This window comes from Drosophila suzukii, chromosome 2L (assembly GCF_043229965.1).
Source record: "Drosophila suzukii chromosome 2L, CBGP_Dsuzu_IsoJpt1.0, whole genome shotgun sequence".
NCBI classification, from domain to species: Eukaryota; Metazoa; Arthropoda; class Insecta; order Diptera; family Drosophilidae; genus Drosophila; species Drosophila suzukii.
In genome coordinates, this window is record NC_092080.1 from 1,207,302 (window position 1) to 1,230,435 (window position 23,134).

General features: G+C 45.9%; 1 protein-coding gene across 11 annotated transcripts in view; it reads right to left on the reverse strand.

Moving 5' to 3' along the window:
• tutl (immunoglobulin superfamily member turtle) overlaps positions 1–23,134 on the reverse strand; it is a 42,051-nt gene that overhangs the window by 12,791 nt on the left and 6,126 nt on the right. For 6 of the 11 annotated variants that reach the window (XR_011605935.1, XR_011605936.1, XR_005013751.3 and 3 more), the window contains exons 3-9: positions 16,335–16,762; positions 11,684–11,805; positions 7,443–7,725; positions 6,119–6,360; positions 3,323–3,593; positions 2,327–3,190; positions 1,910–1,993 (exon numbers count right to left, since the gene is read on the reverse strand). Coding sequence is in view for 8 of the 11 variants with exons in the window: in XM_017081673.4 (XP_016937162.2) it covers positions 1,910–1,993; positions 2,327–3,190; positions 3,323–3,593; positions 6,119–6,360; positions 7,443–7,725; positions 11,684–11,805; positions 16,335–16,701 (2,233 nt within the window). In the remaining 3 variants the exon portion in view is untranslated. Of the gene's footprint in view, positions 1–1,909; positions 1,994–2,326; positions 3,191–3,322; positions 3,594–5,541; positions 5,617–6,118; positions 6,361–7,442; positions 7,726–11,683; positions 11,806–16,334; positions 16,763–23,134 lie in introns of all 11 variants that reach the window. The other 5 variants (XM_017081649.4, XM_017081657.4, XM_070999564.1 and 2 more) reach the window with 3 other exon arrangements.

The following is a 23,134-nucleotide window of genomic DNA, read 5'->3' on the forward strand; positions in this document are numbered from 1 at the left end:
CAGATGCAGAAGTGGGCGGTGGGTGGTGGGGCAGTGGCAAATGGTTTACCGTTGATGTTTTATGCAGGACTTAAAACAAAAAATGGAAATATTATAAGGAAAATAAAGCAGCGACCAAGGAGCACAAACGAAAATAAAAGCCAAAGGAAATACAATTTCTGCGAGGCGTTTGCTTTAGCTGCTGTTGTTGTTTTAGTTACTGTTCTTGTTCTTGTTGTTGCTGTTGTTGTTTTCTGGGCTGCTGAGGATGAAATGTGTCGGTGGGCGGTGGGCGGTGGGTGGTCTACAGTGGGTGGTGTCTGTGGGTGGATGGGCGGTAGATGGTTCTGGTGTTGGTAGGTGTTTCGTTACAAGCGCCAAAAAAGGTACACACGTACACGAAATCCAGGGTTGCATTACACAACACGGCGCACATTTGCCGCCAGAGTTGCCGCCTTTTTGTTTTTCGTCGTCCTTGTTGCTGTTTTTGTTGTTGTTATTTGATATTTTGTAGCGTTTTTCCTCATTTTTCGAAACCTACGCGTGCGCCAACACGTATACGCACTGTAATACACGCACACACACACACAGACTAAATTAAATACGCTAAATGGGGGAAAACATTTATTTGTGTGTGTGTTTTGACAGGGGTGGGGGTGGGGGTGGGGGTGTACATACACATACAAAACCAGAGAGTGGGGGAGGGGGGGGTTAACTACACAACAAAGGAGCAAAAGAGACAGAGAGCAGGGATAAAATTAACTATTATCGCAAAGCGGTTGGAAAAACACGCGGCAACGTCGACAAAGGCATTCAAATTGCCGCACCTACGGAAAAGTCGTGGGGGGCGGAAGGATCTAGACGGGGGCGTGGCAGGGGCGCCCTTGGTAAATGTGCCTCGGCATTTGGTAATATGGCTGTTTAAATTACGGAGTGAGCATGGGCGTTGTCATATCGACCGCATACACAACCTGCAAGACACGGCGGCCCAGTTGTAAAAACAGTTCAATTAATTTAAATAATTAAATGCGGGGCCCAAACTGTTTTAATTACGCACACACGCGAGCGGAGATCAGGATAGTCCTGTGTGCGTGAGAGCCACAAATGTAATATTCGCAGGACCAGAAGCCCCGGCACATGTGGCAAATTATGCCCCGTGGGAAACGGCGGGAATTTGGGGCGTGTTCTTTGGCAGCCAATAAATGGGTAGCCCTGTATAATTGGTTTGAATATTTAATTGTTGCTTTTTTCGAAGCTGGCCCCAAAAGCCGAAATGAATATTGAATTCATTGGGGAGAGGAGTGGGATATTGCTCTGCGGTCGCCGCAAGTGGGGAAAGTAAGGGGAAGTGCCCATCAGTCGGTTGGGAAATTGATTGAACTCTCCAAGATTTTGGTGAAATATTGAAAAACAAATGTGGGTATTTACAGTTTTGGTACGGGTAGCATTCAAGCCTCATGCATATTAGGGTTGGGAACGGAGAAACTATCATATTTATAAGGAGGGGAAATGGTTTCTACAAGCTCTAGCCTCATAAAAAAATCATAATCCTACATAATCACATCAGAACATAATTGTGGGCCAACTAGCTATCTAACTTTTCTTGTTGGATCTAGTTATTTAAAGAGAAGACAACAACAGGAGCTACACAATCATGCATTATAATATATATTTGATTTTGGTTTTCAAAAAAAAGGAACTCATTATTTTTTACCCCCTTTAAGGATTGTTTAATTTTGGTGTATATACATCACTCAGTGAAACGAATGCTGGCGCAACAACTATAATCCCTTGGAACCACTTTTAAACTAGAGGGATTTTATCCTTGTACGTCGGTGGCTGCGATTGCTGATCCGGTCATTTCCGATTCTTATATACAACTACGCATTCTAGGGATTTGTTTTTTATTTTGTTGGGTATTTTCTCTTACCAGCTTCGTCTGGCATTAGCTGAAAGAATGAGTCGGGCGGTTGTGTTGCAGCCTTGACATTACGTGGCGCTGCCGGAGCGTCTTCTATTGAACCCGAATTTTCCGTGGTTCCCAGGAAAAATTCGTGGTCGCGGTTTGGCATTTGACAGTTTGCATTTGATTGCGCGCATGATTAGTATGAGAAAGTTAGAGATCGAGTAGCGGTTTTGTTTTTCGATGAGGAGGTCGGTGAGGAAAAGAGAAGAAAACGAGAGAAAAACAAGAGCGTTATGTTAGAGCCAATCCAGATTCAGTTTGTGCAGTTTTCATGAGATTATGTGCAGGATATGCCGGGATATGCGACTGCAGCAAGAACCCAAAAACGGAAGGAGCAAAGCGAACGAAAGAGAGAGGTACGAAAGGATCCAGAGGACTTACCCAGGGTGCGCACGGTCATCACTTTGCTCATCATCCCGTCGCCGAGGACATTCCTGCCCACCACCTGGAACTCGTAGGTGGTTCCGGAGGCCAGACCATTGATGGTCACCTGTGTGCTGCCCGAGGGCGTTACGGAGATGGTCTGCCAGTCGTTGACCCCCGCCTCCCGGAACCAGATGGTATAGTCCTGCTTGTACTCCGATCCCCCGCTATATCCCGGCAGCCATTGCAGCGTTATCGAGGACTCGGTGGCCTTGCCGGTGATGTTGTAGGGGGCATGGGGCTGGGTGCCCTCGATCACGAGCTGGGTCACGGCCATCAGAGTGGCCACCTCGTTGGACACCACACACTGGTAGTAGCCGAAGTCCTCCCTCCGCAGGTTCTCTATGGTGATGTTGCCCCCCGAGATCTTAATGCGGTTGCGCTGCGACTCAGCCAGCTGCTCGCCCTCCTGGCGCTGCCACTTGATGGTGGGTCTCTCGGTGCCCTCCGCCTCCAGGGCATCGCAGTGCATCTCCACGCTGTCGCCCACCTTCCGCTGGTAGAGCGTCTCCGGCTCCACCGTGAAGGCGGGTGGCTTCCTGACCAGCACGTCCATGATCCCGGAGGCACCAGCCGTTCCCAACGCATTGTACGGCGTGCAGGAGTACTGGCCCTGGTGCTCCTCATTCACCCGCGTGAACAGCAGCGATCCGTTGGCCATCACCACGATGTCCTTCATCTGGTAGGGCTCCAGCAGGCGCTTGTCCTTCGTCCAGGTGACGTACTGCAGCTGGGGGCTCGACTTGATGTAGCACTGGACCACGCCGGCCAGCCGGAACGGCAGGTACTGCACCGTGGGCGTGAAGGTGACCTTGGCGGGATCTGGAAAGGAAGGGGCGGATATCGATAGATATATGTTAGATTAGTAGTTTAGAAAGTAGCTAACTCGTTTTTTCCAAACTAAATGAATACAATGATTGAATCTCATTTGTTAAACTATATTCCAATACTCACATTCGACGCTGAGGTAGGCGGAGGCGCTCTGCGGATCGCCGATGCCGTTGGTCACCTCGCAGAGGTACTGGCCCGAGTCGTCCGGCTTGATGGGGTTGATGATGAGCGAGCCGTCCTTGCGGATGGTGACCCGGGTCTCCAGGGAGGCCACCTCCCGCACGGGGGATCCCTCGCGGTACCAGCGCACCGTGACATTCCCGGGCATGGCCTTAGCCTCGCAGGAGAATATCACTTTTTCGCCCTCGTTCTTCGTTTGGTTGGTCGGGGGCACCTGTGTTTTTGGAATGCGAAAAGATACTTTCAGAACAGGTAGTTCCAAACACGGGTAACGAACTGCAAACTTATGATGGCTGACTGTTGACTGTTGACTAATTCAAATCATGAGAAAGAACCACCCCTGGTCGTCCGCTGCCTTTTGGAGCCTGGAGCTTGACAGCTAATTTTTGGCTGTCGCCGTCATCGATATCCTTTGTGTGCACTCGCTCCCGAGAAATAACATTTTGTGCTGTCACAGCTATGAAATGCTCCCCCCGAAACTGCCTGATATCCCCTCCTCTGCCATTGACAACTTGTCAGTCAAATGTCAGGAGCCAAACATTACGGACCGAACCCCTTTCGTCCTTTTCGTCCTTGCCGTAATTGCATGAGTGCATTCTGTGGAGCTTGGCTTATTTAATGGGCACATTTGCCGCCGCTTTGCCTTCGGGCAATTTGCTGGCAGACTGTTTCATTTGAATTTAGTTATGGCCAAAATTGATGTGGGTTGCTTTTGCTTTGGCCGCTACTGTTGCTGCTCGAAATGGCCTCGTAAATTGAATTGGCTCGATCTGGCTTCGATTTCCCTTGGGGTCATCCATAAAATGTCCACTTTGCCTGTGGCCAGATAAATGTTATTGCAATATTTATGCGCAGATTGCTGCAAAACGGTTGAGCAGTAATTGAAGCACGAGGTATGTGCAATTGCCCAGCCCACTGCTGCCTGCTTTTCTTGGCTGGCCTGAAAAGCCAGCAAAAGGTCAAAGTTCAAGCCAAGTTCCAAGACGCCAACCGCTTTGTGCATGCAAGGCGGAAAAGGAAAGCCCTAAGCCAGCAAGGATAGACCAAAAAGGCAATATTGCTTGTAAGATACAGTGAGGAAAATGGATCTTGCTTATGTAAATCACATTTTAAAAAGTCCAGAAAATCCAAGAAAAAGCACTTACTTGTATTTTCAATATTTCTTAAAACTTAACACAACTACCTATTCTTGGTTATTTCATAACTAAGTGAACTGAGTTGCTTTACCTTATATGAATCTATTATGATTATGGATTATATTCAGAGAAAAATTCAGAATAATGTTAGATAAACAATTAAACTATTTATTTTGAAATTATTATGAAGGCCAATCCAATATTTATTATATAATTATTTTATGACTATCACATTTTTCTCGCTGTGCAGGCTTAGTCGCACCCCCATCTGCCTGCCTCCCCTGCTGCAGTTGCAGTTGCTAACTGTAAATAACCGAAATGCAAATGCATTAGCGGGCGCGCACAAAAGTATGCTATACAGACGACGACGACGGCCATGTTCCACCCACACATGCACGAAGGTTTCCCGGAACGGGGTGGAAAGTGGGCTGTAAAGTGGGTGGGGGTGTTGGTGGGTCTGGGTGGGTGTGGGCCATGTGAGCATGCTTGTATGCAGGTTGTAAATAGGGGGATCTGCCTGAGACTAGGCGAATGACCATGTCAAGTGTACCGAGTGCTCCTCCTTCCGCTGGTTGTTCTGTTCAGTTTCTGTTTAGCTGTTTTATGGGGGGGAAGGTGGGGTACTAGGGGGTCTGCCCTTTCTGGCATGTAAATACGGGCCGGATGGAGGCCACACGGAGGCACAAAAAGTTTCACGCTTGTTACGGTTTTTTCCTCGTTTTTGGGGGCTGCTGCTTTCTCAACCCCGCTCTGAATCGAAATCGGAATCTGGAATCTGGACATGGTCTGGTCTGGTGAATTCTGAAGCCGCTTTACCGGCTGCTCTTCAAATCCTAAAGCCCAAAGTTCAGAGCCCAGAGCATTCAGAGTGATTGGGTCTGTTCTGTGAATGGGAATTTGGCGGTGGCCAGCTTTGGGCTCAGTTAATGGAAAAGCGTTGAACAGATTATGCAGTATGCGGAATGTAGAAATCCAGAATGCAAAATGCAAGGAGCGATTTTCATTTGAGTTCACTTCAGGACTTACACGTATGGTCAGCCTCTCATTGACGGCATTCGACTTGGACTTGGTGCGAGTGTGTTTGTCGGGCGCCGCCTTATCCTACGATTATTTTGGGGATTGGTTTTTGGGGGGATTCGTTTTGACGTGGGGGTAGAGAATAAAACTACACATTAGTACCTGCTGCGAGCCCTGGGTTATTGTCGCCAATGCTTTTCAACCCCCGCCCAAAACTCCCGAGTCAATCCTCTTCCCCTAGCTTGCTTCGGTTGTGTTTACTATCAGGGGTGTCACAGAAATCTCTGGTGAATTTCGGGACTGTTGGTTTGAAAAGTAACCGAAAACGTCGATGTCCCAGAATTTGAAAATCTATCATGAATTTGTCTGAAAGTATGCAACAAAATATTTTCCATTTTCACTGCATACTTTTGGACACTTTAATAAAAGATTTGAAATCTCTTGTTATTGCCTTATTAATTTAATTGGAATTTATAAATTTTTTAGAGACACTGAGCCTTTCCCGGCTGGACTTCAGTTAGGAAGAGACCTCTGGGACACCCCCTGTTTTATCTCAAAATTAAGTGATTTGTATTTAGGTTTTTACCATGATTACAGCGCCGCCCGCGATTATAACACGGGCCGTATGGGAGACTTGTCCCTCACCATTGCGTGCAATGCAAGTGTACTCTCCGATGTCCTCGTGCCGAATGGTGGAGATCCGCAGCTCGGTGCCGTCGTTGAAGATGCCCACCGTGGGCGAGGGATCGACGGGATTGGCATCCTTGTACCAGAGTATTTCCGGCGTGGGCGTGCCATCTGCCTGGCAATTGAGTATAATTGAATCACCTGCAAGGAAATGTGGTGCCATCGCCACAACGAAATGAGAATGAGAACGGGAGCGAGAGCGAGAGCGAGGAATTAATAAGGTAAGTGGTGGCAATTGTTACGCTTTTTGGTTTCAAGGAGGACGAGGAGGACCCACAAGCCGCCTCCTTCCGGCTCGGCTGTCCTTTGTCTATTGTCCTTCGTCCTGCCACCATTTGCGGCAGACAATGGAAACGGGCCGGCTCTTTGTTGCAGTTCCCTACTCGCCTCACTGGCCCCGTTGTCTTCGGCTTTCAGTTTACAGTATACAGTTTTCAGGACCAGAATCAGAATTGTTTGTCTGATTTATGCGCTGCAGCGCCATTTTCGCTCAACGCATTTCCGGCCCCTCGAAAAGCGCCCTTTGTTTCGCCGCCTGCCACTTGGACTTGTAAACATTTTAACTTTGATTAAGCGGCGGAAATTTGATTTGATACGATTGCGAGGGCATAAAGAGCTTATCGATTTTCGTGGGCCAACCTCTTACGCTTTTCGGAATCGGAAGATGACAAATGGGCGGCCATAACTCGTTTCAGAAGGATGGTGGCACTTTTTACGACTCCTGGGAGTACAAGTTCTCAAGGTGACAAACTCATTCGGGCGCTGCAACAAATGGCCGCCCATTTGACACACTCGAAAGTGGGCCAAAGGCGTGCGGGGGTCGCACTCCACTTAATTCTGCGAGATGACAGCCCCCAAATAAGTTGGCCAGCCGAATATGCGCTTATTTATGGCCTTGCTATTTATCAGGGCGCAAAGCGGCTGGTTTTGAGCACACGGCAGAGATGGTAGCCAAAATCGATATAACGACGTAATACCGATATTCAAATAGATCGAAATATCTACCATTTTTATTATATAATAATAAATAATACATTTGATATCGGAAAAAGTAATGGGTATATCAAATATATATATATATATTCATATATAACACTACAAATAACTCAGCATTTACTACAAACTTTTAAAATTTGTTCGATATTGCATCGATAAATTATGTTTCGATATATCGATAAAATCGATAATTAGTTTTTCCTCAGAACTACACAATTTGTACTCACCTAAATTAACGTATATAATATCCTCTGGCGTAACACTAAAGCGCGGCGGTGCATGTACGTCTAAGTGGAACCATGTACCGTTCTTATGCTGCTTGGGGTCCCGGTTGAGGAAGACGACCTTGCACTCGTACCATCCCTGGTCCGATTCGCGGATGTTGGTCAGGTTGAGCGAGGCGGAGCCGAAGGGCGAGTCCTGCGACACGCGGGACACGCGTCCCTTGTAGCCCTCCTCGATGTGCTCCGGATAGCTCTCATACCAGATGTAGATGGGCAGATCGGAGCCCTTGATAAAGGAGGACATAATCGCACATTAGTTTATCGATAGGTCAGCGGGCAAGGGATCAGGGTTGATTCTTGATTGGTCTGTCTGGAATGCGTTATATGCATGGAATATGTGCCATGGCATTTGTACATACGACAAACGAGAGTCTGGTTTCTGGTACGCTTCAACTGGAAACAGGTACACAGGTACATTTACAGGTACAGACAGTATTTAACCTAGGGTTATGATTCGGTTTATGAGTCGCGAGTTTTTTGGGGATATGTACACATACAGAAAATAGTGTGTGCTAGGCGCTAGTCACATGCAAACTTCTACAATACATTTAACGCTTAAGTCTACGGTGTGTGCGGCATGCAGGTGCAAATGGGGATTAAAGCTAATCGGAAATTCTCGAAAGTTTCCCGCTGAGACAACGCAAACAACTAACAACTGTCGCAAATAAATTGAGTTGCGACATAGCTACACATACACAAGGCTGCGGGGGACATAACTGCGTTTTCCGTCTGTGTAAAAGTAAAATCTACAAACAGTCAAAACAAAAACTCATCACGTTAACGTGGAGAAATTGCGCTGCCGCATGGTAAACATGCCAGCCAACAAACAAGCGCTCTCGCAGATACACAAACTACCAGATATATACACAGACATGGTCACACATTTTCACTGTCAACACGAACTCCCCAGATCCTGGGCTCACCACTTGCTCCTCCGTCCTTTTGCATGCTCATCAACAGCCGGAGGAAAAGCGGGTGGAAATGGGCATCCCCCAGCCCTATCCCCACCCCCATACACATAGTATTTTTGTTCTGTGCCAGGGACACGCTGGCAACAATAAATCATGTGAGTGTGGCACAGCAACTAAAACGAGTAAAACAACTAAAACGACGAGGGCCAAAGAGATACATTTGAAATTCTAGCTTGTGCAGATAAAAAATGTGCATGTGAAATATAAATTTCGAGGCAGGCAACAAAAATTGGGGTTAACCTGCACTCGCCCTCAAAAGCTCAACCCATCCATGTGCAGCCCGGGCCTTTGTTTATTTTATTCACAGGACCGCCTCCCCGAAACGCATTGAACCGAGTGCATTTTCGATTCGAATTCTCTCGCATGACCAACAGGACCTGGACCCGGCCAGGCATTAGCACCCTATCTCTCCAGAAAGTACTAAATGCCAGTGCCCATGGATGGCGGCGTAATTGCGTATACGTTAATAATTGGTAAGCAAATTGCTCATACGCCACGTTATCCCGGGCCGGGCTAATCGATTTATTTCCCTAATTAGACGGGGGAGATGGACGGAGATGGGCCCTGTGTATGTGTCGCTTATTAAAACTTATAGACGTTTTAATAATTTCCTCGGCTGACGTATGAGATAACTTGCCCTGGCAGCTCGGCCTAGTGAAAGGGGGGCGAAAAGGTCACAGGACACACAGGCAGACAGGCAGACAGCCAAGGACCCGGGCCAAAATTAATATTCGCACTCGCAGAAGCGTCATAAGTTGGCTTGGCAAACATTTTTCCGCTTAATTTATTCAGTAGCAATTAATTTAGATTGCAACTAAGGCAACGCCAGACCCCCGTCCTCCTGGGCTTTCGCTTTCTCTTTAAAGGGCAGGCAGAAAGTAGGCAGCCTTTAATGAAATTCTTTCGCATTTACGGGCCAGTAATGTATGTAATTACGGGGCCAAGGCAGGGGAAATGCGAGTGAGAGAAATACGAGCGCATAAATTAAAAGCTAAAGCCATGTTAATCCCTTTAATTCGGCCATTTACCGACGTTTCCCCCTGCGGTGTGCGTATTTTTATCGCGACAAAACATAAACATACTTTTTGCAGTGCTTATAACTTTTGTTTGGCATTAAAATTGCTTGTAAAACTTTTAAGTTGGCTCGAAAAAACAGGAGGCAGGAGACGTTATCTGCCCAGCACAACACACATATATGCGCATAACTTTGGCTGCATTTCGCTAAGCGAAGGACAGTCGTGACTTTGACGCCCACGACGCCTTCGTCCTTTTTATCCTGGCTGCCATCGCTGGCATTTCCCACTTTATTATCCCTGCGGTTTTCCTTGGTTTTTGCCATCGAGCTGCAGCACAGGGCTTCGGCCCCCAAGAAAGTTGGCTTAGGCGTGCTGGAAATTATGGAAAGTAAGCTGTTTGAGGTCGTGGTTCAGTTTGAAGTCGCTGAGCTGAGGTTGCCCACGTTAGTTGGCTTCATCAAACTTTGCGGCAGAGTATATACACAGCTAGAAAATATCAGTTTGATACTCACAAGTTTAAGCGAAATAAAAAAAATGTTTAATAATGTTAAATTGATAGTGAAAAACGTAATTTCTTAGGGAGTTTCATCAGAACGACTAAAGTTAAGGGCCAGGTTAAATAGTTTGCTACACACTAAACATGCTGAAGAGGCTGGGAAAATAATTGGATTACATTACAAAAACGCCAAATGAAAAAGATGAGTGGAGAAAAAGACGTGACTGGGTGACTGGGCGGTGCTCTATATGCAATGGGTGTTTCGTTGCGCCTTTGCTTATTTGATTGGAATTAAATTTGCTTATCCTACGGGAATGTGCAGTGGCAGTTGAAAATGCCAAAAATATGCCACTTGAGTTTGCCCTGCCATCAATCGATGGTCCGAGTGGCAGAGCTGAAAAGTTTGCGCAGCCATCCTCATGGAATTCCAAACGAATCTTTGCTCTGTTTATCTGCGGCTCAACTTTGCCAAACATTAGCATATTTCTGCCAACTCCGACTGCCACTATGGGTGGTTGGGTGGGTTTTGGGTGGCTTTCGGGTGGTTTTCGGGTGGTTTCGGGTGGTGCAGGCGGCATGAAAGAGTTTTCGAACACTCGCAACTAAAGTCTTGGCAATGTGACTAATTTGTTTTCAATATTTTTGCTCGACTATGAATGGTTGTGGCTAATTGTTTGGGATTTGCATGGTTGAGGATTAAACGGGAGTGGAAACTGTTTTCATTTTCATTTGGTTTTGCAGTGAGCAGTGAGCAGCTAAGCTAGATTTTTGTGTATGCTGTCGATTGCGAACGAATTTCGATTTGATTTGATTTGCAAATGGAATTTCATTTTCGATTTCTTTTATTGGTGGAATGTGAATTTTCGACTGCTTTCTTCTCTTTCGCTCTCTTTGGTCCGGGTGCTGTGAAGCCCGTTCCTTCAATTGACAAATAATTTGATTAATTTAATCTTTCGTGTTTTCGAATGCCGCAAAAATAATTCGATTCAAAGTGTCGAATATTGGGTGTGTTTCGTGTGTGTGTTGTGTGTTCTGTGTGGCTTGTCTTGTGAGCTGCGAACTTAAAGGAGGCGCAAAGAATCCGATCCCAAAACCGATCAGAAGCGGCCGCTGGAAGCCGAAAGCCTGCCTATTTCAAATGCTGTGTAGGCTGGTGATTTGGGGGCAGGTCGGGGTATCGGTATCGGGATAGTCCCCCGATTTCAGGCCGGAGGATATAGGTTGATGGCTGAATGAGAACCAAGGCGAACTGAAACCAAACTGAGGAAATCAAGTACTCAAATTACCAATGTGGAAACACATAAACACATACATCTCAAGCTATAACTTATGGTTATCTGTATCGCATGGACATCAATAAACAACACGGGCATTGGCAAAGTTCGGTTATCGGATCAACTGGTTTAGGTTTAAGTTAATTTGGTTGCTGCTTTGTAAGCTTTAAGGCACGGTTAATAAACTCAAAAGGTAATCGAACTCAGGCTGAGTAACTGATTTCAGGGGACAAGGCTCAATAAGATGGTATTGTACGTATTAGTTGAGAAAAAACACTGAATAGGTTGGTAGTTCTTTATTCGTTTACTGCGTGGTCTGTCTGTTCTGACTGACTGTTTCTTACTTTTTCTTGCTTTGTTTTTGCGTATCGGAACAACAATGTAAAAAAGAGAGTTTAGAGAAGAAATGTTAACTGTGATATCGTACCGTTTCGCTCACCTTCTTGTCCCACTGCAGGACATATGGCACGGGGTGGTCGTTGGGGAACTCCACATGGCAGTTGAAGATGACGCCCTCGCCGAGGATGGCCGTGATGTGCACGGCGTCTTCTGCAAAAAGGATGAGAGAAAGGATATCAGCTGTATACATGACTTGTTACACACCGGCCAACGGGAACTCCCACCGCAGCCAGGATTCCCCAACGTGATGCGCCCATAATACGGCCAATTCCGCAGCCGCAGTCCCGTCCTCGTTATTGCTTTCTATTTAGACGTGACATTCAGCACGATTTACGTGGCCCAGGACGAATGTCCAGCCCTCCCATCCCATCCTGCTCCATCCCAGTCCCGTCCGCTGACAGAAAGAATGGGAAAACCATCGTGCCAGGGGTTACTTTTAAATGGATTTGTTGATGGCTATGTCGGTCACATGTCAAGTGCTGGTCATTGACTGATGTTTTGGCCCCGCCATCCCTCCCAGGGGACCAATAGCTGACCCGGCATCCATTTTGGTTTGGAAATCAGTTATCCCATTGAAAGTCGGTGATTGTGAATGTGTGTGGTCCTGAAACTATGGCAGAATATGCAGAGGAATGCACTCGGGAACCACTTGGAAAAAAATTTGTGCTATAACCTAAATTGGCCAAAGCTATTCTATACTATAGATTATAAGGAGCGGAAATAAAAGTTAACTTTTATCTAACTTAACTGAGTGTTTGTTTGCAAAGGTTTTCACAACGGGTACCCAAAACTGAACTTCTAGATTTCATAACTTAAGTTATTGTACTCTGATTTTGAAGTCTGATACCTTCATGAGTTTGTGCTTGAATTCTCTAATATTCCAATTAAAATTTTTCATTGGGGAGAGGGTCAAAATTTTAACCCATTTTCATGTTCGATTTTTCCGTAATTCCAATGGCTGTCAATATGGGAGCCCAAAACTGAATCTCAAGATTTCATAATTTTGGTAACTGGATTCCGATTTAGAAGTGGCATACCTCTTTGAGTTTGTGGGGAAATTCTCTAAAAATCTACGTTAATATTATTCTCCAAAGAAAGGGTCAGAAATTTAACCCATTTTCATGTTCGATTTTTCCGTAATTCCAATGGATTTCAGTATGGACGCCCAAAATTGTACTTCAAGATTTCATAACTTTGGTAATTGAATACCGATTTTAATGTGTGATACCTCTACTAGTTCATGATTGAATTCCCTAATATTCTACATTCAAATTTTGTCCTTAAAAAATGGTCAAGATCTTAACCAATTTTCATGTTAGATTTTGTTTCGTGTTTCTGATGACTGATTTTTTTTTACTTAGATATGGACAGTAAGAAAATTATGATGCCGATAGTTCCTCTATCATCTTAGCTAAAAGGTACTGCCTTAAATTATAGTGATCCAAGCTGCCTAGATAGGGACAGTAGGAAATGGATGTGACTAGTCGTTTCAAGGTAAACAAAATCCAATGTATCTCCACTACTCTCAACTCGTAATCATTAGATCTATTTATTTAAAACATTATGCTGGAATGCAGGGCATGGTTTTTTTCTGTGCATGTTGGTTGACCTCTTGAATAAAAGTTATTGACCACACGCACACACAGAGTGAGAAATCAGAGGGACAGAGCTCTCTGGCTGACGAAAAGTTGCTTTCCAGCATTTCAACCGAATGTCCCTCCCTTGACAACTAGTCGTGACATTTCATTAGCGTTTGTCACCTGTCTGTGGCCAAGAGTGGGTGCCACGATGAGGACGAGGATGCCAGGATGGACTGCGGTGGGCACTTGACAGGCGCTGATTAGGCTCCTTGTTCCTGCCTTTGACGGACGCTTCATTTCTGTGCTGTGGCGACTGCCCCGAGGTGCGAATGTGCTGGGCATTATTTATGTATGCACCGCCCCCAAACTGGCACCCTTCACCGCCAGGGGGCGCTCCATGAGCTTTTCTGAGCCGTTGACATGGTCAACCAAGCTGAAAATTTCGTTTACAATTGGAGCAGAGCTCAAAGCTCGGCAAGCGGCAACGGAAATGCAAATGAATTGTCGGAAACAGCAGGACAACAACAGTAAACTGGAGACCAATCCAATAAGGGAGCATATCCTGTTACACACATGTGTGCGACTGTGCGAGTGTGTGTGTCTGTGGGGGGGTTGATGCTCTATGCCACTTGAAGATGGCGATGGAGCCTGTGCAGCTGCTGCCGAGAGCTCGGAATCTCTGGCCCTGGCATGATGACCCTAAACTTGTTAACAAACAACTTCTGACCTGTCTGCACATGCCACATCCCCCCTCCTCTACCATTGTATCCAGATCCAACTGTATCTGTGTTGGTAATAGGGTTAAGCAAACTACCAATGTCCGAAGGCAATTGTTCGGGCTGGCCAACCACTTTTGATTGGGGCGTTGTCCGGCAAAAAAAATCAACTTAATGCGTTTTGCATTAATTCCCGTTCCAGTTCTCACTGGAGATGGGAAAAGGCCTGTCAAGGACTTGGGCTCCGGCTACATGACGTCTTTGTTAACCTCCTCTCCATCAGACACTCGACCAGTCAGTCACTCAGTCATCCACTGACTCACTCGCTAGCTCGCTTTATGCACTCCTCGCTTGTTGACTTTGGCATTTGCATAAATTTATGTTAACTTGGCCGGCTTTGGCAGACTATTTGCATCGCCACTCAGCCTCCGCTGGCTGCTCCCGAAAAAAAATACAGAAAACAACATCAGGAGCGACACAAAAACAATGACGACAACGACTTTGATGGGGTTGGCAATGGTGATTATGCTGAGAAGCATGCACTGGGAGAAAGGAATCTACAATTGTGCTAACTTACATTGGAAAGGAAAAGCAATTACTCAGCTGTTCAGTCAATAGAAACCACTTTCTTAACCATCTAGGAAATTTTCTGAAAATAAATTTTTACTTATTGGACTAATATGGGATAGTACAGCCCTAAGAACCTTTTGAAATACCACACTACTTCCAAAATCACTTCAAATACTTCAAGATGTCTTGAACTACTTGCTTTGGCACTGTGCACACTATCCGAATGTTAAGCAAGTGTCATAAGATCATATATTCATACAGTATACAGTATAGTAAATTTCCTAAAGTGATGGCAACCTTTAGTATGTAGTATGTAAGTATGTTTCTTATGGTGATTAGACCCCAAGCAAATTCAAACTATGTAGTTGTAATATCTTAACTTTTTCTCTCGGTGCACAGTCAAGGCACTTGTTCGTCTATTGCCCTTTGATAATGTTGCAGACATGTCGCCGAGAGCCAAGTGAAGTACTCGAGGGTAGCAGGAAGTCAGGAAGTTGGGAAGCCAGGATGCCAAAGTACCCGCGTGTGTTTCGCCTCTGTCGCGCCTTTTGATGGCGTTAACATGCAAAAGTGGTTTCATTATTCCATTTAGAATGTCCTTCAGCCAAAGGCAGACGTTTTCGCTACTCAGGGCCCCTTCCACTTGCTAACCAACCTGCCACCCACCCACCGCCACTTGACACGAGTTCCTGGCTTGAGTTATTCAGCGAGGCGCACTTTGTTTTCATTGATTAAAGCCAAGTCGAGTTGCCTTCGAGGAACTTATTTCGGCATTCCCCATCTAGCCATCAGCCATCAGCCACGCCCCTTCCTCCGCATAGCCTTCAACTTGACGTTGACCTTTCGACCGTGCTGCAAAGTGGCCATTGCGCTGTCATGGCGAAGGAATCTCAAGCGGTTTTTCCAATTTTCGGCTAAATTAAATTGAATTAATTCACTCAACGAGCGAGGAACGAAGAACGCCACGGTACATTGAGCGGAGCCAGTGGCAACTTTTAATGTCCTTCAGAGGGACGGGGAAGACTACCCGGAAATAAGACGGAAAATGCGAGTGAAGGTCAGGTCATTGAATTTAGTGGCAGGCTGAAGTTCACGAAAGGTTCTTTGGTAGGCAGTTAACCTCACAACTTTCAAATGCATGAATTGAGTGAAATAGAGATGAATTAAATACCCCAAAAATATAATCAAACTACTGATAAATCAAAGTGGAGTTTTTATGGTAGGATTAGAGAACATCGAATTTAATTTGACTTAAAAATCTAAAAACAGAAACCGAATTTCCATTTCGAAAAATAAAACAAACTACTATACTAAAAAAGCCAAAAATTGTGCAAAATAAAATCTAAGCCTGCCTAAAACCTTTGAAATTCAGAACCATCGTTACCACTTCAACAAATTCGATCACACATTCCAAAAAATCACCATTTTCGGGGCCACCCATTGTAATCACCGAGAGATTCGCCGGGAACGAATAAATCAAAAGGCCTAAATAAAAGCTCTACTCTCTCTTTTTTGGCCAGCGGTTCACTCGGTGCTGCGCCCAACTGTCAACTAATTGCCAAATGTAATCAGCTTTGGCCGCACGTAAGCCGCTTATTGTGCGCCATTACATTTTCCCGAGCACAGGGCACCGAGCACCGAGTACTGAGTACTGAATAAAAATCAAGTTCCACACATGCGCTCTTTTCTGAGTTCAGCTGGCGAAAAGAGCAAAGAAACGGGCGCTTATCAAATTTTCAAAATGAAATTTTGGCCGCGAATAGTCGAGGCTTTCAGGCGATTTAATTAAGCAACTTGATTGCACTGCACTCACCTGGAATGTTGTGCGCCTGGGCATTTTTCGCTAGAAGGGCCAGCAACGAGACCAGTACGAGCTGGAGCACCTGTATCGTAGGCGTTGACCCTTGACCTTTCCAGAGGGGAATCCAGATGGAGCTGCCTTCTGCCCTTCGCCGGCTTCGTCTTCTCCTCGTCGTTTTCACTGTGAAAGCTGCCGTCTTCGCCGGCGATGCCGTCAGCGTTTTAGTAGCGGGAATCGTCGTTGGACTCCTGGAAGGGATCTCCAGGGACTGCTGATCCAGCTGCTGATCCTGCTCCTCCGATTGCTGGGTGCTGTTGTGCTGGGTGGTGCTCAATGCCCGACACCATCGATGAGACCCAAGGTCCGCGCACACGCCCATGCCTCTGTTCCCATAGTTCGACGTCGCCCTAACGTATCCTTCTCACCGGCAGTGGCGTCATCTGGAAAAAAGGAAGAAGGGGTACATTCTGTCAGAGCTATGCATCGGCATTGTTGCGAGTGAATTGCGGTAAATGTTGCCATCAATGAACGCCTTGCACCTGGCTGCACTTGATGAAGCTGTCACGTCCCTCAGCCGTCATCCATCACAGCCGTCAGTGTCAGACGTCAAGTGTCACCGGAGATCCTCCCCAGCCACCTCCAAAGCCACCGACTTCCATCCCCCATCCCCAGTGGTTAGACTACCTCCTGTGGGTCAACCCAGCCCATCTTCAAGTGCAGCTTGTCAAATATTTACTTGTTATTCAACCCAAAAACCTATGTTTGATCCCAAAAACTGTTTAAACTTTCAATGAACTTTTCTAATTTTCCTCTTAATGCGAGAAGTTTTTGGAAGGTTTAAGACAACTTTCGGTAATGATTTGAAACCAACTCTAGGAACTAGAATTTTTGCAAAAACATTTCATTTAACCACGAGATATTACAAAGTGTTGAAAGTTAATATAAGTCTAACTATTTCCACCACACACCCCTAACATATCTTGGTTGAACATCAAGGACACCGCTCCAAAAACCTTGTGCCATATTACAAAAAGTTATTTCCCCAGACAGGTAGACCTTATCGAGCATCTTGGACAACCTAAGCGCCGTTGACAAATTAATAAACAAAAGTTTTCCATTTCAACACTCCGTGGGCGCACACACACGTCCGTGAAATTAAGCAGCTAATATGTTGTAGCTACAACTGATAAGGACACCACTTAGCAGATTGAGATGGGGGTGCAGGCCCAGCCCCTGACAAAGGAGCGGCCTAGAAACTTGCGAGGCTCCTATACAAATAGAGCAAACTTTTCCCCCAATAAAACTTTGCGTTTTAATGTAAAACTCGTGTTGGGTGTCGAAGACTGGTGGCGAACGGGGAGGGGGATAGGCCTTTGTTTGATAGTTTTTCCACCCGGCACTTTATCTAAGGATCGTGATCGGGGCCCGTTTTGGGGACCGCTGCAGTTAATTGAAATGGCATCCGAGCGTGTTTTATGAGTCGCCCACAAAAGTATGCAGAATTCAAAAAAGGTGAGGGAAATTCCCCGTCATTCTCAGTCGAGTACCAAGCCAGAAATGTGTTTTTAATTAAATTATTTGGAATGCTTTAAGCGGAATTCGCTCAATTTGTACGAAATGAAACTCTCGGGGTCCCATCTTCCGGGATTTTTCTCCGCCATTACATGGCCACGTAAATATAAGCAGCTGCCGTAAAACTCCCCCTTTCACCCAGGGAAAACACAAAAAGCCACAGAAACACAGAAACAGCCACCCACACAGACATTTTAAATTGCAGGCAAAGCATTTTTGTAACGATTTTCATTCCTGGAAAGGAAAGCGGGGGATTCCGGGAGGAAGGAGGGTGAAAAGCCTTTGCTTTCCTTATTCAATGTTGTCACTGCAATTAAGTAACTCGAGCAAAGCTTCCCTCAGGATGTTTTTGTGTGTGTGGGGGGATGGATGGAAAGTTTCGTGGCTGACAGAGCTGTATAAACGTCATTAGTGCCATTTTAATGCATAACTTAATACATCCGGTGAGAACAGTGTAGTACACAGCATACACCCACACACACGCAGGGTCCTTGTGCGTTGAATTTAATCCTTTCTGGCATGACATGTAAAATTTTAATAACGTCAAGGTTTGTGGAGCGTTATTAAAACTTTTTGCGCTGCCAGCGCCATTATGACAAGTTTATTAAAACGAAATTTATTTATAGAGCGCACTCGAATCCCTCAGCGCTACTGGGCTCGTCCTGTGGCTCCTCGGAACTCCAACTGCTCCGCATCCTGCTGCTCCTCCTGCTCCTTCACAACCACATCAAAACTAAAAGCCAGGCAACAAGCAAGCAGCAAAAATCGCATTAAGTGTGCGGTGCCTGTTCGTCCTGCTCCCCAAAAAAAGAAAAAGGGAAAAGGATGCACGGCACAGTCACTGGCACAGCCGAAATAGAACAATAGCCGGAAAAATGATTTCCCTTATGGCTGAATTTTCATTACCGAAATGCCCGCCATGGCGTATGATTTCATTTGTAAATCAGCTCAAGTTGAGCTGTGGGGACAGCCGGCATACCAGCCATACCAAACAATGACAAATCAGCAAACGAATTGCATTTGCTGATATCCCAGGACCAAAAGGACGAAAAGGATGAGCTCGGTGACGAGGGGACAGGAGGACAGGGGGACAGCCCATCGTGCACTAAATCAGTTGATTGGTTCGCCCCGCCCCCATTTTTGTTTCGGCTGTTGTGCTGGCTGGTGTGCCATGAGACCCATAACTGAATTGTCGGCCACGTCGTTGTCATTAAAATGTGTGTGCGCCAGTTTGGGCCCTTTCCCACGGCCCAGCATTCGTCACGGGGCCCGCTGCACATTTCCATACACTCGGAAACGGATTTTCGATCTCACCCAAGCCAAAAATTGCGTAACAGATACGCAACTCAAATATTATGACGACTGGAATATTGAAGAGTAAGGAAAAGCATGTCCAACTTCCACATTAGTTCAAAACGTAACCTACCTACCTACATTATAATCATAGCTCATAAGAAAACAACTAGAAGTCGTATATCTTTATCAACTTAAGGGTATAATGACATAAGAAAAATCTCTACATACTGAAATCTCTGAATGTTTGATATCTCATAAGGTATCTTGTATACATTTTTTCGGCCAGTGTATGAGTCCCTGAGTCCTCGCACGGCGGCCATTTTATTTTCGGCCCGTGCGGTGGCAGCACTTTATGGCATCCGCTTCCGCCGCTGTTTGCTGGTGCTTTTTGGTTGGCTGCACACACGGCGCAGGATTCAGGATTCAGGATGCGGGATTCGGGACTCCGCCGTAAACACAGCCACCGCATCTCCGAAGCGGATCTTCCGTCCACGGACGACGGCTACTTGGCGCTCATTTGCATTACGTTCTGGGGATTGCTGATGATGGATGGGACGGAGATGGGATGGGAAAGGGGATGGGTCCAGGTTGGTAGCAGGCACTTTTAATTAAAAACCCTCGCTGGCCAACCGAAACTGGAAGCCGCAAATTATTTTCACTTGGCTCACACATGGCCAGCACCTCTAACCCCGGACTCAGCCACAGCCCCTTTGGTTTCAGAAACTAATTAAGCATGTTGTGCGCAACAACTTGGGAACAGAACAGAACAGAACAGGACGGGACGGGAACCAGACTACAGCTCATTGCACTCCAATAAAGGCGAGTGCCTACTCCCCGGACTTGGGTCTGAGGACTCCGAACTGCGGACCACGGACTACGGACTACGGACTTCTTCACGGACTTGTCGCTGCCACACCCCAAGACATTTCGACAGGCCCTCGAGTTTTCGTTTTTCGCCCCAAGTGTTGTGTATGTATCCTGCCCTGGGTGTGTGCCCTTTGGCGCAAAACAGCAAATTTTACAACTTTTGCACACTGTGCGGTGGAAACTGCCAAGAAAAGGGCCATTTCATATGCGAGTTTGGCACTCCTACAGGGAAAAAAATATTAGGAAGAATGGAAACAATCATACAAATACTAAAAAAAATATTAATTTTAAGCCCCTTATAATGGTGTCTAAAAGTATGCAACCATATAGTTTTAGCCCGGAATTCCACTTATAAAAAAACAAATTTAAAAAAAAATGTGTTAAGGTGTCTAAAAGTATGCAACAAAATATTTTAAAACTAGAAATTCGGGTACTGCATACTTTTAGACACGAATTTAAGAAATTTCAACAATTTTAATTCGCTGTGTAGGTTGCCAAGCTCCGACGAGTGTTTAGAATGTGTACCCCGCCCGTTTAACTGCTGTTGCTTCGTTTTTAGTATCACTCATACGCCGCGTAGTACGCCTTGAAACTTTAATGAAATGGAACGCCCCGTTGCTTGTTTGGCTTACATTTGGGGAATGAGCCCGTGCCCGTAGGCCATCCGTCCGTAAGCTTGTTAGCGAGGCAGAAAAACCCAGAGAGGCTCTATATCTAGGGCAAAACGACAGAACAATGGAACCAAACCAGTTGCAATTCCCGAGCAGCTTTCCATTGACAATCCCCGGCCATTTGGAGCAGACATTATGTGGGAGCCACTGCCATTCGATTATCCTGCCTTCTTTTTTTGCCAGGTATCCAGCATCCTTGGCCCTACTTTTCAGTGGCCAGCTAATTCCAGTTAGCGAGATAGGGCCATAAAAAGAACTGCTATCACTTAATCTAATGAGTTTTACCTTCCCACCGCGGGCAATTAGACCAAGAATAGCCATAAAAGTTTGAAACATAACAGCCGGCGCAGGCAAAGTCAATATATCATTAGGCACTTTGGCCCGGCTGCTAAATGATCTAAAAAAGAAGCAAAAATGCGCCCAAATAGACTGTGGCCAAGTTTTTGGGCAGTCTCGGTGGGCAGCATGCAAAATGCCCCGGCCATTGTACAATTTTAATTGCTCTAAAACGCTGTAATACAACACGAACCACAAATAAATAAAATTTGCTGACATCAACAGGATGTTTGTGGGTTCCTGCCAGCCCCTAAGAGGGGGCGGGATCCCGGACAGGACTGCCTGGGACGGGACAGACAGGACCTGGACAAAGGAGGAGGCCACTAATGGTCCCGGGCCTTTGAAATCTAATTTCAAACGACTCCGGCACACGATGAAAACGGGCAGGAAATGAGGCGACGTGTGTATCGTTTATACTTTTTAACATTTAGTTTTCACTTTCTTATCGCTGGCCCATTACGCAACAGATTTTCATTCACAGCAATCGGCCTTTGTAACCGCGATTCCGTAATGGATTGTTTCGCTCGTGAGGCTTACTTATTGGTCATTGTACTTGGTCATGTGACTCGGCACTTTTCCGCTCATTCGCTCTACAGTTTCCAGAAATTATCCAAGATGGGCGTGGCTCTTGGCGCGGCTGGGATGAAAACTTTGCGCTTTGAAGCAATTAAATTCTTAATAATATTTCGGAAAGTGCAGAAAACTTTGCGCTCTGTTTCTGTGGCAAAAAGAACCACCGCCGCCGTCCAACTTTTTCTTAGAAAAGATATTCGGCGGAGTAAAAGTGCAAAATTATTCTGGAAACTAAAAAGAGGGCGGGAGGTCAGCTGGGTGCAAAAGGAGGAGGGGCGCGGACAAAGGATGGCAAACTTTTATGCTTCATGCTTAATTGCGGCATTTCGATTAAGCAAAATTAATAATAAAAGTTTGTGTTATTATTTATGCAGTCGGAGAGAATGGACGAGTGGAATATCAAAGGCGCAAAGAACAGCGGCGGCGGAAGTGAAAATTTAGCAAACTTTTCCATCTTTTCGCCGTCTTCTTCTGTGCGCTGTCTTCTGGCCTCCCATAAATCCTGTAAAGTGTCTGAAAAAAGAACTTTTCCACCGCAATTCGACTAATAACTGCAGACATGCGTGCAGCAGAATTTTCTTTGACTTTGAGCCCCTCTGGAAACCTGATTACTGTCCCGGAATCTCCTCCACTTCTCCATCACTATTATGTAAAGTTTGTGTGTCTCATTTAACTTTTTAAAACTTGTTGAAACTAAAGCTCTCACACTAACTAAAGGGGACTTTAGTCTTCGGCTTCAGCTTCAGCTCCGGCTTCTCTGCTCGAGACTTTTCGGACCCACTGTGAAAGGAAGTTGGATGGGCTCCTCCTCCTCGACGATGTGCCAGTATATCAGACATCCTGCGCACAGCGAAACAGAACGGAATGAAGAAAAATAAATAAATGTAATGGCAACGCTAATGAACGGCCAACCCCCGTCGAATTTCCCGACTTTCCTCCGCTTTTCCGAGCCCCAAACAGGCGGACATGACCATAAACTTTGCTGCCGTTGCCTCGGCATAAAGTTGATTTCGAGTTCGAGTTCGGCGGAGAAAAAAAGCCAACGGGATTCGGGCAAAAAAGTTTAGCACTCGACGCCCCCGACTTGGCCAGAGGATCCCGGGATCCTGAATCCTGAATCCGGCCACCCTGTTTACGCACGTCTTTTGGTCGCTGCATCAAATGAAATGCTGCGAGTTGAATAGCACAAGATGGAGATGGAGACGAACAGGGGCGGCGGGGAGACGGGGGCAAATCATGACTGAAGTGCAAAACTTTTCCCATTATGCAATAAATAAATTTCCATGCTTTAAAGTGGCAATCGCAGGGGGGGAGGGGGTGGAGCTGCGATGTGGCAGCGACAAACGTAATTACGTATACGCCATGGAGCACGTCGTACACTCGATAGCTGGCTGGGCACCTTGTAATGGGCATATCAGCGCAGTTCAAACAGCTCCAAATTGAATAAGTAAACAACAACGCCCCGGAGCCAGAGGACCTCCATTCCTGGCCAGATGC